The sequence below is a fragment of the Myotis nattereri genome (genome assembly GCF_964212035.1).
Source record: "Myotis nattereri genome assembly, chromosome: 12".
Taxonomy (NCBI): domain Eukaryota; kingdom Metazoa; phylum Chordata; class Mammalia; order Chiroptera; family Vespertilionidae; genus Myotis; species Myotis nattereri.
The window spans coordinates 80,600,533-80,614,501 of NC_138087.1; the positions used below are offsets into that span (position 1 = coordinate 80,600,533).

Here is a 13,969-nt window from a genome sequence, read left to right on the forward strand (position 1 = left end):
CCCACCCCTGGTCTAACCCCTTTCCAGGGCCACCGGACCATTCCCAGTAACCGGCCAAGGTGGGCTGAGGGCACCAGCCACCCGGATCCGAGGGCCTGGCAAAGGTGCACCATCCCCGCCTGGGAACAGTAGCTATATGTGTGTGTGTGTGTGTGTGTGTGTGTCTAATTGTGTGTGTGTGCCCACACGTGCATGACCTTGGCCCTGAGCCTGGCTGGAAACGGCAGCTATCCTGGCCCCAGGTGTCCTGCCTGGAGAAATGGGCAGAGGGAGGGCAGGGGAAGGGAACCATCCAAAGGCAGCTGCCACTCCCGGCTCCCGGATGTCTCCCGGATGTCCCGCCCCATAAATACCCCTGCTCAGAGGCAGGGGCCCTGAGACAGGCACATGCACCATGGGGCACCTGGAGCTGGCTGTCTTAGGCCTCGCTTGCTGTTTGGCAGTAGTGAGCGCAGCAACGGTAAGTGAGAGCCCAGCGGGCGAGGAGGGGCCCCTGTCTGATCCCCTAACCCGGCCTGGGAACTGGGTCGGGCACCTCGGATGGGAGGGAGGGAGGGTAGAGGGTGAAGGGGGGCAGGCAGGTGAGGGGCTGGCAGGAGGAGCCCCCGAGAGTCCACACCCAGCAGGCATGTTCCTGGCCCTTCCTCGGCTTCTGCATCCGTGCTCACACTGTGGCGCAGGCGCAGCTCAAATACAGGACGCCCGCGAACTGGAACGTCAGAACCACGAATACGTTCTGGTACAGGCGCTCTCCAGGGCACACAGGGTGACTGACGCCAAACACAAACAACACCCAGGGTCACTGGCGTCCTCAGTGCTGAGTTGCAGAGTCCGCCTTGGCCACCAGGGCCCTCAGGGTGTTCCTCTGTCCGGGGATGGCCATGGCCCCGCACAGAAGGGAGCTGGGCCCTGAGCAGGCCAGCAGGTTGCCCATCACAGCCCCCAGCGCCGGAACAGGAATCTGGACCTCGGTCTAGTTCAACCCGGAGCCCGGCCCCTGAGAGGGGGACACCCACCTACTTGCCGGTGGCCCAGGCCCCTCCAGGGTCACTCAGATGCCCCGGGGCAGATATGGGGTCTCCTTCCTCAGGGCTATGCCACGGGGCGAGGAGCGGGGCTTCCACAGGAACCCACTGCTACAGGCGGGCGTGACTAGGGAACCCACACCTGGAAGCTGTCCTGTACCCCTAGAGCCAGCAGGGCGGCCCCACCCCACCCAGCCTGCGCCCCCTGAGCCTGGCCCTCTCCCCAGCTGGGCGTGGTGCCCACGGAAGGGGGCTTCGTGGAGGGCGTCAACAAGAAGCTGGGCCTCTTCGGCATCGGTGGCCGCTCTGTGGACATCTTCAAGGGCATCCCCTTTGCCGCCCCGCCCAAGGTCCTGGAGTACCCCCAGCCGCACCCCGGCTGGCAAGGTAGGAGTGGGTGGGTGGGTGGTGGGTGCTGGGCTGGCCCTGTGCCAGCAGTGGTGGGTGGGGCCACCATCCTCAGACTGTTGCAGAATTTACCAGGCGATCAAAAAAATATGCAGGAGCACCGGAGGCACAGGAAAAACCCATTTATTTCCAGACAATCCACATGTGCCGGTCCAGTGACTCAGGGGAGTCTGTTTCTCTCCAAACCCTGAGCCCCCAATATGGAGGAAGCTTTCTTTTCTACCTTTTTGGTATCCTTGTCCCCCAGATATGAATCATACTTCCGTACCGTTCGCAGGCTTTGCTAAAGTGCTGGAATGGGTGCAGTGGGACTACCTCTCAAGGCCTGGCTTGGCGTCAACACTGATAACTCCATCTGGGGATGGTGATGGCCTCTCTAAAATGGGAGTAGTATTTTGGGTAAACAGGTCTTGCAGGACCAGATAATTAAACAGGCAGTGACTAGATTCAGATTGCTAGCACCCCAAAAATATATTCCCCATCAACGCCAGCCCCTCTGGTCCCCCACAGGGACCCTGAAGGCCAAGGACTTCAAGCAGCAATGCCTGCAAATCACTGTCATCATGTTAAATACCAGGGGCTCCGAGGACTGCCTCTACCTCAACATCTGGGTCCCCCAGGGCCAGAAGGAAGGTACATCTGCCCACCCCATACCCTCCAGGTCCCCGAACTTGCATGAAGCACCCAGGCAGCCAGAGGCCCAGCCCTACCCAGCCCCTTCGCTTGTGGGGGCTCCAGAGCTGAAATTCCCTGAAACAAGCACCCAGAGGGCATGGGGATGGGACAGTTGGGGTCACCAGGCCTGCTCTCCTGCCTCAGTTTCCCAGAACCTGCCTGTCATGATCTGGATCTACGGAGGAGGCTTCCGCATGGGGTCTGCCCAAGGAGAAAGCTTCTTCAATAACTATGACCATGACGGGGAGGAGATCGCCACGCGGGGAAATGTCATTGTGGTCACCTTCAACTACCGCCTCGGGCCGCAGGGCTTCCTCAGCACTGGGGACGCCAACCTGCCAGGTGTGCTGGGCGCCATGGGCAAGGGGTGAGGGAGCTGGCAGGGGCCCTTCAGCACCGCTTTCTCCCAAGAACTCCTGACAGCCTCACAGAGAGACCCAGAGCAGGGTCTCTGGCAGATTCTACTGGCAGAGCAGGAAGCTGGGGATGGACAGTGAGACACAGGAGCCCATCTGCATCTGTAGCAAGAGAAGAGGCTGCCAGCCTGGCAGGGACCCAGGGACACTAAAGTACAAGCACAGAGACCCAGGGAGACCAGTGAGCAGGGAGAGGGACAGGGACCCAGTGAGAGACAGAAGATCAGACACTGAGGTGGTGACTCAGGGTACACAGAGCCATGGGACAGAAAAGAGGGACGGTGTCAGGGAGAGAGATGAGAAGCCTGGCCCTCCTGCTCCTGGTCCCCTACCTGAGCCCCACACCGCCTCCAGCACCTCATTCAACAGCGTCCTGGGACCTGCCATGCGCCATCCTGGGGCTTGCTAGGGGCATCCACATGGAAGACACTCTCCCCGACCCCAGTCCCTGATGGTCTCCCCCACCCGCACCAGGTAACTACGGCCTTTGGGACCAGCACATGGCCATCACGTGGGTGAAGAGGAACATTGCAGCCTTCGGGGGGGACCCCGACAACATCACCATCTTTGGGCAATCAGCCGGAGGTGTCAGCGTCTCACTGCAGGTCTGGGGACCTGAGAAGGCGGGTCTTCCTCCCAGGGTGCTGGGGGAGCTAATCGGAGCTGTGGGGAACAGCGTGAAGCTGACAGTCTTGTAGTTTCTGGCTGAGCCTGGGTGTGGGCAGGAGAGGCGAGGCCATGGTAACAGAACCTCTGTGTGTCGCAGGTCCTCTCTCCCTACAACAAGGGCCTCATCCGGAGAGCCATCAGCCAGAGCGGCTCGGCAGTGGCCTCCTGGGCCATCCAGAGGGACCCTCTCCGCTGGGCCAAGCAGGTAAAGGGGAGCTGCGGTGGGGGAGGGGGGAGGGTTACCTCCTGTCCACTCCCTGTCCTGATCCCCATGGCCGTCTGCCCCGCAGTGGCCTCACCTACCTGTCTCCCCCCAACCCCCAGATCGCCAAGAATGTGGGCTGCCCCCTGGACGATACCGCCAGGATGGCCAAGTGTCTGAAGGCCACCGACCCCCGGGCCCTGACGCTGGCCCATAAGGACATCCCATTCGGCATGGCGTGTGAGTGGGGGCTCCACATGGGGGCTGGTCATGCTCCCCAAGAAGTGAGGAAGTGCCGGGTCTGCGGCCTGGCCCATCACCCGCTCACTGGCGCCTGTAGACAGCGACATGCCGCCATGGCCCTGATGCCTGTGTGGCCCCACTGGCTATGCTGAGGGCGCCATCCCGCCGTCTTATCCTCCCTGGGTCGTGACCCCTTTGGGAAGAGGGTGCACTTTTGGACGCACCCCCAACCATATCGCGTACAGTCATTTGCACCCTATTGTAGGGACCAGACCAAGCGCCTTTAAACTAGTACCAGCAGTCGCCTCTGGTGGTCCGTGAGTTCTGAAAGGTTGGCGACCGCTGACCTAGCCAACTGCTGACTCTCCTGAGCCAGCCGTGCTGTCTCTTCAGGGGACATTCAGGCTTCCGGGGGGAGGGGGGGCAATGCGGACCTGGCACAGGGCCTGGCTCACAGACCAGCACAAGCCAGCCCTCACTCCAGCAGCTCCTCAATTGCTCTTGGTCTTCCTCCTCTTGATTCTGGCCAAGCAAGAGGAGAGGGAGACAGGGACGCCCACTCCAGGACGGCACAGGCGCGCCTCAGGCCCAGTGGCTGTCAGCGGGATGGTTTGGCCCAGGGAGCCCGTGGCATCTGCACACAGTCTGGGTTGCCACACTGGGGGGTGCTGACATCAGCAGGTGGGGCCAGAGAGGCTGCTCCACACACGCAGGGCGGCCCAGGACATAGAATTATCCGGCCCCATGTCAGGGGACAGGCTGAGGACCCTGGTCTGGATCAGAGGAGGCAGGGGCCCCCCCGGGCAGGAGGCTTGGCAGGGGGGCTCTGGAAGGTCCTAGAAGCCCTTGCTCTCCATGCAGCCGACATTTTGGCCCTCCTCCCTGTCATTGATGGAGATTTTATCCCTGATGAGCCCATCAACCTTTTCGCCAACACGGCCGACATTGACTACATCGCTGGCACCAACAACATGGATGGCCACTTCCTTGTCAGATTATTCGTACCGGCCGTCGACATTGGCCTGCTGACCATTACAGGGTGAGTAGGGCGCAGAGCCCAGAGCGGTACCTGGGGGCCTCTTGGAGAAGCATCAACTGAGGGAGGAGGCCGACCGGTGTAGCGGGCCATCTGCAGTCCCCTGGGGTGGGGTGGGGGTGGAGATGGGGCTGTATATGGGTCCCCTCCCACAGGCCGGGTACAGGGTCCAGTGCTGGCTTGGTCCCTACAGGAAGGACTTCTACAAGTTTGTCAGCTGGATCACCATTGCCAAGGGGCCCAGAGGTGCCAATGCCACCTTTGACTTCTACACGGCGTCCTGGACCCAAGACTCCTCCCAGCTGGCCAAGAGAAAGACGGTGGTGGACTTTGCGACTGACTACTTCTTCCTGATGCCCGCGAAGATAGATGTGGCCCAGCACAGCGCCAACGCCAAGTGAGGGCCGGGGAGGGGAGGCCTGGGTCATGGACCCGCACAGCGAGGCCTCCCAGTGGGCGGCTCAGGGGGTCAGGGAGGCCCGGGAGAGCCGTGATGGGGTCCCAGCGGTGCCTGGACCATGTGCCTCGTCCCAGCCTGACCAGACTGAGAAGGCCCCACCTCTCCTCCCAGCTCAGGGGCCTTTATAGCGCCCTCCTCAGCCCACAGGCCTCCCTGGCAGCGCCCACAGCCTGCCGCCTCCCCACACTGAGGGGACAGAACAGGGGATGCTGGTCTCTGTTGTGGGTTTGGAGTTGCCAACATTCACAACAACTTTCGCCTGCGGCCACCTGGTAAACCTCCAGTGAAAACAAATGGTAAGTTAGGAATGCTGACACGGGAGAGAGAAAACGATACCATCTGATGAAGATCGCAAATTCATTGCAGAGAAAAGGAAGGAAGACACCTCCATAGGCTTTGGGGAGGGAAATGTCGATACACTTGAAATCGCAGAACCCACACCCCTGGGCCTTCCCTTCCCCGGTGCTGGGATCCAGGTCCCTCCTGAGTCTGGGGATTTCCCGGCTCCTCCTGCTCTCCCCATGGCCTCCTTCCAGGGCCAGGCTATGGGCTGGGCAGCCCATGTGAGCTCACTGCCAACCTGAGCCGTGTCCCTCCCTCCTCAGGAGTGCCCGGACCTACACCTACCTGTTCTCCCACCCCTCTCGCAAACTACTCTACCCCAGCTGGGTGGGCGCCGACCACGCCGAGGACGTCCCGTACGTGTTTGGGAAGCCCTTCGACACCCCCCTGGGCTACCGGGCCCAAGACAGGACTGTCTCCCAGGCCATGATCGCCTACTGGACCAACTTTGCCAGAACTGGGTAAGGCGGGTGAGGATGGGCCAGGCCTCCTGCCACCTGGGCCCACATGCCTGTCCCCTCACGTACACTTAATCTCCCTGAGCCCCAGTACCACCTGTGTGTGAAGATAGGAGGTACTGGAAGGGCCCTGGCTGCTTTGGCTCAGTGGATAGAGCCTGGGCCAGTGTCCTGAAGGGTCCCGGGTTTGATTCCCGTAAAGGGCACGTACCTCAGTTGTGGGCTCAAACCCCGGCCCTGGTGGGCTTGTTGGGGATGTCGCTCTCACATCAATGTTGCTCTCTCTGCCTCTCCCTCCTTTTCACTCTCCATTGAAATAAACAGAATAATATCTTTAGTTGCGGGTAAAACTAAGGGGGGGAGTCTGGCTGGGCCTCAGTTCACGCACATGCCCAGCCGGTGCCCAGGAAACAGTGAGGCCCTGGAGGTTCGGGTCAGCATGGAGGTCTCCAGCCTCCTGTGAGCCCTCAGACCCCACACGGCCTTTTCCTCATCTGCAGGGACCCCAACCAGGGCCACATGGCTGTGCCCACCCAATGGGAGCCCTACACCCAGGAAAACGGCAACTACCTGGAGATTAACAACAAGATGGATGGCCAGTCCATGAAGCAGCACCTGAGGAGCAGCTACCTGCAGTACTGGACCCAGACCTACCAGGCACTGCCCACCGTGAACGAAGACGGGACTGGCCCTGTGCCCGCCTTGGACGATGCTGAGGCTGTCCCCTGAGCCCCCCACTGGTGACTCTGAGGGGGCTCAGATGTCCGCAGACATCGGCTCTAATGTCCTGTCCCAAGAGGCCACCTCCCTCCCCAGCTCATCCTGAATAAAGCCGCTTCTCCCTCTGGCAACCCTCTTTGCCCTCATGACCTCAGCTGCCCAGACAGTCTCCTCGTGTCCGGCTCAGGAAGTGGGGTGCCCCCCTCATTTAAGCGGAGGAAAGAGGGTCAGAGAGGCGTCAGCGCCAGGGCAGAGCTCAGGCTGCTGGTCCTGAGTGCGGCCTCCGGCCCCATGGGCAGTTGCATCTGGACCAGTACAATGGACTCAGCCTCGGCCATGCCCTAAGGGTAAGGGTAGCGGGCTCTGTTTAAAGAGAATGGCCTGGGGAGGATACGGATTCGCCTCCAGCTGGATCCCAGGCACAGACAGTAATGCATCCCACTGGGCTCAGAGCAGAGGGTACAGGGCTGGGACTTGGGAGCCCAATGGCAGGGCCAGGGGTGCTGCCTCCTGGCTCTGGCAGAGTCCGGAGGGGAGCGGCAGGCAGAGCTCAGACGCAGGGCCAAGGCCACCTCAGCAATGTCGGGGACAGGGCACCGCCTGCACCGAGGGCTCCCCCATCCTGACCTCACATGGCCCGGGTGGTGGGCACTGTGGATACCCCCCGGTTTGGACAGTCACTGTGACACAGGCTCACCTCTCCGAACTCAAATGGGGACTCGGAGACAGAAGTGCGGTGAAAGTGAGACCTGACTGCGCTCTGGAGAGCAGGTGTCCGCCCATTGCACAGGCTCACCTGGGGCGGGAACACAGTCCACTTAATCTGCTGTCCTCCGGGTCCTCATTGGCTGGGTGCTATGGGCTCAGCTGTTTCCTGACACGTCCTCTAGGTCCTCCCATTGAGCCACTTAATAAAATTGGGCTGAGGCCTTTTCTAGTTGCTCCCCCTCCCCCTGTCTAGCTGAGGCGGGTGCCTGGAGGGTCTCCACCATGATGCCGGCCCACGCCCTCAGGGCCTTGGTCTCCCATCCTCATCGCTCCCCCTCCCTTCTCTGTGCCTGGGGAGGTTCAGGCACCGCTTCCATCAGAAGCTGGCCATGCTGGCCCATGTCCTACAGCGCCAGGGATCCAAGAGGGCTCACGTGCTCCAGGCCCTCACAGCGAGGACTCAAGCCCAGGTCTGAGATGCCAAAGCTCACCAGGTCAGCTCAGAGCAGGCGTGAGGGCTCAGAGGAGAGAAGGCTCCTGCTGGGGGTGTGTGCATGGCAGGGGCAGCTCAGGGCACCAGCCGGCCACCATGATGCCCACAGTCCAGTGTTTCCCTGGCCTGGCGGTGGGAACAGCGGGCAGTGTGGGTGGTGTTCCTCCCCGCCCGCCCTGCCCCATCCTTTCACCTCCCCCACCAGAGGATCCAAGCGCCCACCTCCCCATGGCAGAACCACAGCACAGCCCTGATCAGCGAGGGCCGCCAGCCAGGGGCTGCGGGCTCTCAGGGCTCCAGCCCGTCTACCCTTCAGGACCAGGGAGTCTAAACTGGTCACAGCCCGAGAGGAGGACCTCAGACCTCACAGCCCTGGGTTCCTCTGGGCCAGCGGGGAGGGGGCAGGAATCAGCACATTTATCCTGCAAACCCGCACTCACCTGGGACTCCTCAGACCACGTGCGGGCAGGCGAGGGGGGCGGCCCAGCGCCTGGTCCTGGGTGAAATGAAGCCTGTGAAGAGCGGCAGCTCCTGGTTCCCGGGGCCCAGCTGTCGCCTTAAATGAGCTGCATCACACATCCTTCCCGGGACACAGCGCCGCCAGAGAGGCCTTCCCAGGACAGGTTCCCCGAGGGTTCCAATCCGGTAAAGGAAGGCCTGGCCATGGAGAACAGAATGCGAAGTCCCCGACAGAGGCCACTGGCCAGTGCTCCCCGCCTCGCCTCCCCAGTGGCAGCTGTGATCTGTCTACACTCCCCCACTTAGTGCAGGTGGGTTCCCTTCTGAACTTGAAATCTACGAATTCCTCCTGGTGGGCAGCAGAAACCACAGGCCCAGCCCAACGCCTCCCTCTTCCGCCAAAGGAAGGCAGCCCCATCCTGTCTCAGGAGCTGGTCCTTGCAACTGTTTTTAAAAATCGAAGTAAAATATAAATCACATAAAATATGATAGTTTAACGATTTATGAGTGCAATTCAGTGATATTAACTGCAGTCACACTATTGTGCAACCATCACCACCATCTAGTTCCAAATCATTGCATCACTCCAAACAGAAATGTGTACCCAGTCATCAGTATCTCCCCTCTCCCAGCTGCTGCTATTCAACTTCCTGTCTCGGTCCATTTGTCTAGTCTAAACATTTTTTTTCTTTATTATTGATTTTATTTTTTAGAGAGGGAGGGAGAGAGAGAAACATGGATCTCTCCCCTGGGACTCCTCAGACAATGTGCTGTCAGAGTGAGGGGGGCGGTCCAGCATCTGGTCCTGGGTGAAATTGTTACAGAATGTACAAGGCGACCCACAGGGGTACCAGGTAAAACCCATTTATTTTCAGATGTTTCACATGTACCAGTATAGGCCGCAGGGGACGCTATTTCTCTCCAAATCCTGAGCAAGTCAATATGGAGGAAGCTTTCCCTTTATACCCTTAGGTTTCTTTGTCTCCCAAATATGGGCTGGGACTTCCAGACCTTCGGCGGGCTCTGCAAAAAGCCTCATGTGCTGGGCTGAGGGCAGTGAGACCACATCTCAAGGCCTGGCCTGGCGCCAGCACTCATAACTCCATCTGGGGGTTGTGTATTGTTCATGGTTCATGGCCTCTCTAAAACGGGGGTAGTCCTTAGGTAAACAGGTCTTGCAGGACCAGATAATTCAAGAAGGGCCAGTGATTAGACCAGTGATGGCGAACCTTCTGAGCTCGGCGAGTCAGCATTTTGAAAAACCCTCATTTAACTCTGGTGCCGTGTCACATATAGAAATTTTTTGATATTTGCAACCATAGTAAAGCAAAGATTTATATTTTTGATATTTATTTTATATATTTAAATGCCATTTAACAAAGAAAAATCAACCAAAAAAATGAGTTCGCGTGTCACCTCTGACACGCGTGTCATACGTTCGCCATCACTGGACTAGACCATAGATTAGCAAGAATGTGCATTAAATTACTAGTATGGATTCAGATTCCTATCCCCCTTGAAAATGTCTCATTTTCTCCATAATTCTCCCCTCTTCCTTGATCTTCAAGCTGATTCTCAGCTTTAGGGATTTATTTATTTTTTTAAAAAAATTTTTTTTATTGATTTCAGAGAGGAAGGGAGACATAGAAACATCAATGATGAGAATCATTGATCAGCTGCTTTCTGCACGCCCCCTACTGGGGATTGAGCCCACAACACAGGCATGTGCCCTTGACTGGAATCGAACCCGGGACCCTTCAGTCCACAGGCCGGTGCTCTGTACACTGAGCCAAATCAGCCAGGGCAGCCTTAGGGATTTAATAGAAGGCTCGGAGCGAGGGAGTAGGGTGTTCAGCAACTCAGGATATTTCCATCTTTATTACCTAAGGTTTGTGCTGGCAGTCCAGAGACCTGGTCTGGAGTAACATCTGGGGCTTCAGGGCTTACTGGTTCTGTCTCTACTAGCTGTTCTAAGCCTGTTGGCTTTTTTAAAGGAAGAGACAGGGAATGTGCACAGGTTTCTTCATTTCTGGCTTCAGAGCAGTGGGAGTGGTGAGAAGCACGTCTCAGGGTCCCGTCTATTTCTTCTCCACTTCGACCATCATCCTCGCTCTGCTCATGTCTGTCTAACTGCCTAACCATCCGCTCAAGAACCCTGGCTCTAAATTCTTTCAGGGAAAACGGACATCAGTGGGCTCCTCTGGCTACTCCATGCAGAAGAGGGATGGAGTTTTCTTTCAGAGCCAAGAGATCCTCCTGTCTGTCAGAGGGAGGTGGGCTTGTGACCTGGCGGTGACAGACTGTATTATAAAATTTAGTATTATTGAGCAATTAGAACTGCAAGAGTTACAACCAATGGTCTGGTGGAAGGGAAAGAAAACATTTCAGTTCTAATAACTTGTATTGAAATAGAATTTATCTCTTAAAATCACCTTTATGTTTATTAAAAGAGCCAAAGTAAGACTAATTTATTTATTGCATTTAATTTGGCCTGATTGTTTGCATAAATACAACAAAAATGGTAATTGACCACCTTTGCCGGAATCTTATGATTGAGTCTTAATTGCCCCATATGGCAGGGAAGCCAGGCCATCCAGCTGCCATCAGACCTGCCTGCGGTATCTGCTGAGTTAGGTGCATCCCTCACCTGCAGAGACTCCACCTGGGCCCATGCCCTAGGCCAGTGGTAGGCAAACTGTGGTTTGCGAGCCATATGTGGCTATTTGGCTGCTTGAGTGTGGCTCTTCCACAAAATACCACGTGTGTGCGCGCATGTACAGTGCGACTGAAACTTCCTGGCCCATGTGCAGAAGTCAGTATTTTGTGGAAGAGCCACACTCAAGGGGCCAAAGAGCCCCATGTGGCTCGAGAGCCGCAGTTTGCCAACCACTGTCCTAGGCTTCAAGTCTCATTTCAGCAGCCCTCCTCCTCATGACACAGAGGTGCCCTCGTTCCTCCCCTTCCACTCTGACCAACCGCCTGCGATGCCGGGGTATGGCCTAACGCTCCAGAGCCAGCCATTTTCAGGGCTGCTAAGCAAGATATCAGGCTTTCTCTATGGCACTGTTATTGGTTCAAGTATCTAGAATCCAGACAGGGCTTTTTAAAACATGATGCTCCAGTCAAAGTTTTCGGTCAATAAAACTACTATTGGAAACCGGTCTTGTTGAATTTATGCAAAGAAACGCATTGCCATGATTCATTTATTAAGAATTGCCAAATTTCAGAGGGATCTGAAAGGGAGAAAAATACACTGACCTGCTTTAAGATCTTCTGATATTCCTTGCCAGACCTTTTCATGGACTTCCCAGAGTAATATGTTTCCAAATATATTATAATAAAATAGTAACTGTCTTTAAACGACAAGAAGAAATTTAAAATGTGTAACCCCCTTCTAGGACAGCTAATAGATGGCCATAACAATGGCGCTCAGTGTGGGAAACTGGACACTCGCCAGTTACTCCCAAAGACGACTAAAGCCTGTAGACCAACAGAGGTCTATAGTAATTGCTGGCATCTGCATTCAAATCTGTAAGAGAATCAAAGGTCAATATAGCATATTAACATAATGAAGTACAATGCCGTCACTGTGGCCACCTGAGGCAGCCAAATTTTCTGCCACCAAACATGACACAGGGTAGGCCTTACATACATCTCAGGGAGGTGGCAGAAGTCCACTTTTGACCTTCCCACACCAAGCAAAACTGTCCTTGTCTCTCTGGACTCATGTCCATGAAGACGCAGGCATCATCTAAGGCCATTACACAGTTTTCTGCAGGCCCCTGTCAGGGCTGTGCGTGGCGGCCAGTTTTTCTTTCTAGCCACAAACACAGTCTGTCCAATTTCCCTAAAATGCATCTGGCAGGGAAAAGTTGTTTGCTGTACACAGGCAGCTTAACCCCTATACACCTGGGCTTGGACATCTCCCCAGAAAGCTGTAGTCCACATTCGCAAGTTTATCCTGCAGTCTCCGGTCCTCCCAACCGGGGTTTCAGCCACTGCCTCAGTCAGACTTGTCTCCCGGAGAATCTCAAAGTCCTGAAGGCTCTCCATTCCAAGGAGAGTGCCTTCCCTTTACCCTCTCCTGCCTTGCCATCCCTCTGGCTCTAAGCAGTAAGCTAAACACAGCCTGGGCTGCAGGGAGAGACAAGTTTGCACACTGCAAAGCGCTCCTGTACCGTGGCTTGGGCGTCAGGCCTCTACCTTCCTGCCTGTCCTCTTTCTGGGCAGCGACCTTGATCTTTCCCCCAGGCTTCTTTGTAAGTAAGAACAGGGCATCTGGCCACCTGCTCCCCACCTCCTCTCCGCCCCTCTTTCCCCCCCAGACCCCCTGCTAACCGGGTGCCTTGGCCCACCCCTTAGTCTAAGGCAGCCGTGGGCAAACTACGGCCCACGGGCCGGATCCGGCCCGTTTGAAATGAATAAAACTAAAAAAAAAAAAAAGACCGTACCCTTTTATGAAATGATGTTTACTTTGAATTTATATTAGTTCACACAAACACTCCATCCATGCTTTTGTTCCGGCCCTCCGGTCCAGTTTAAGAACCCATTGTGGCCTTCGAGTCAAAAAGTTTGCCCACCCCTGGTCTAAGGGGTTAAATCTTTCAGCTTCTCTGGGAGAGTTCAAAGTACTGGAAGCCCTCTCACTCAAAGGGAATGTCTTTCCTCTCTATACTCCTAGTAACTCCCCCCTGTACTGGTAACTGCAGTTGAAGTGCTGAAGTTTTAACCCTTTCAGCACATTTGCAAACAGGGAGCTTTCACTAGCTCCATCACTGCCTGCTTTCCCAGATCCCAGGGCTCACTGCTTGTCACTCTTTAACCAGCAAACCAAATGCTTAAGTCTTTCGTTGCATGTTGTACAACACTTATACCTCACTGGGCAGCAACTTGGGTGTCGGCTCACTGGCATCCCAGGCTTCTTGCTGCAGCTTCCGCTGCCCCAGGTGGCTGCAGAGGGCTTGGGCATCCAGCCCCTCCACCTTCTTTCACCTGGCTCTTGGGAGCTGAGTCTTTGGTCTGCCTTGCAACCAGCTCTACATCACCAGGGCAGCTGCAGACTTCAGCCCCGTCTCTCCTCCACCTGGCTCCTGTTCTGACTGCTTCTTTTCTGCCTGCTACTAAAATATTACTCTGTCCCTTCTCATCACATACATAACCTTTATAAATTTTACACTTCTGAATTAGTCTTGAAACCTTCTTCTTATGTCCTTCAAAAATGCATAACCATGCCTCAATCCTTCTACTGAGTATCTCTACTCTAATAGTCTTTCCTCTCTGCCATATCCATAGTAACTTGTACTGGCCTTTCCTTTCCGGACTATAGGATTAACCCTTTTTAATCTGGCCAATATAATACTATATCCCAAAGTTTCTCTGCTTGAACATTTCTACACAGTCTAAAAAGCACCACTAGCCTCGCCCTGCCAAGCTCAGAGACAGAAACCTTCGCCTCTCTGTTTAAATGTGAAAGACTTTTTTTTTTTTTTCAGTTTTTATCCTGCCTCCTGTCCCTTATTGCATTAACCATTCCCTCCATCCTTGGCAAGAAGGGAGAAATGAGCTGTAAATAACTCTTTGTTTAAATCTCCTTGAGATTTAAATGACTTTACAACTCTTTTGCAAATAGTTAACCTTAGAACTCATTTTTTTTCC

General features: G+C 55.8%; 2 protein-coding genes across 2 annotated transcripts in view; one reads left to right on the forward strand and one right to left on the reverse strand.

The window, feature by feature from the left end:
• Positions 1-394: 394 nt before the first annotated feature.
• Positions 395-6,760, forward strand: LOC308527789 (bile salt-activated lipase-like; the record flags this gene model as incomplete). The annotated part of the gene is given in 12 exon segments (XM_081103184.1): positions 395-460; positions 1,253-1,412; positions 1,944-2,066; positions 2,253-2,450; positions 2,999-3,129; positions 3,291-3,398; positions 3,518-3,634; positions 4,481-4,677; positions 4,868-5,071; positions 5,740-5,937; positions 6,435-6,654; positions 6,656-6,760. Coding segments are annotated over 12 exon segments (1,827 nt in total).
• A 121-nt stretch (positions 6,761-6,881) lies between these two features.
• LOC308527790 (uncharacterized protein) overlaps positions 6,882-13,969 on the reverse strand; it is a gene marked incomplete at both ends in the record, with an annotated part of 35,199 nt that continues 28,111 nt past the window's right edge. Inside the window, 2 exon segments of the mRNA XM_081103185.1 lie at positions 6,882-6,995; positions 7,352-7,450. Of these exon segments, the coding sequence (XP_080959311.1) occupies positions 6,882-6,995; positions 7,352-7,450 (213 nt within the window).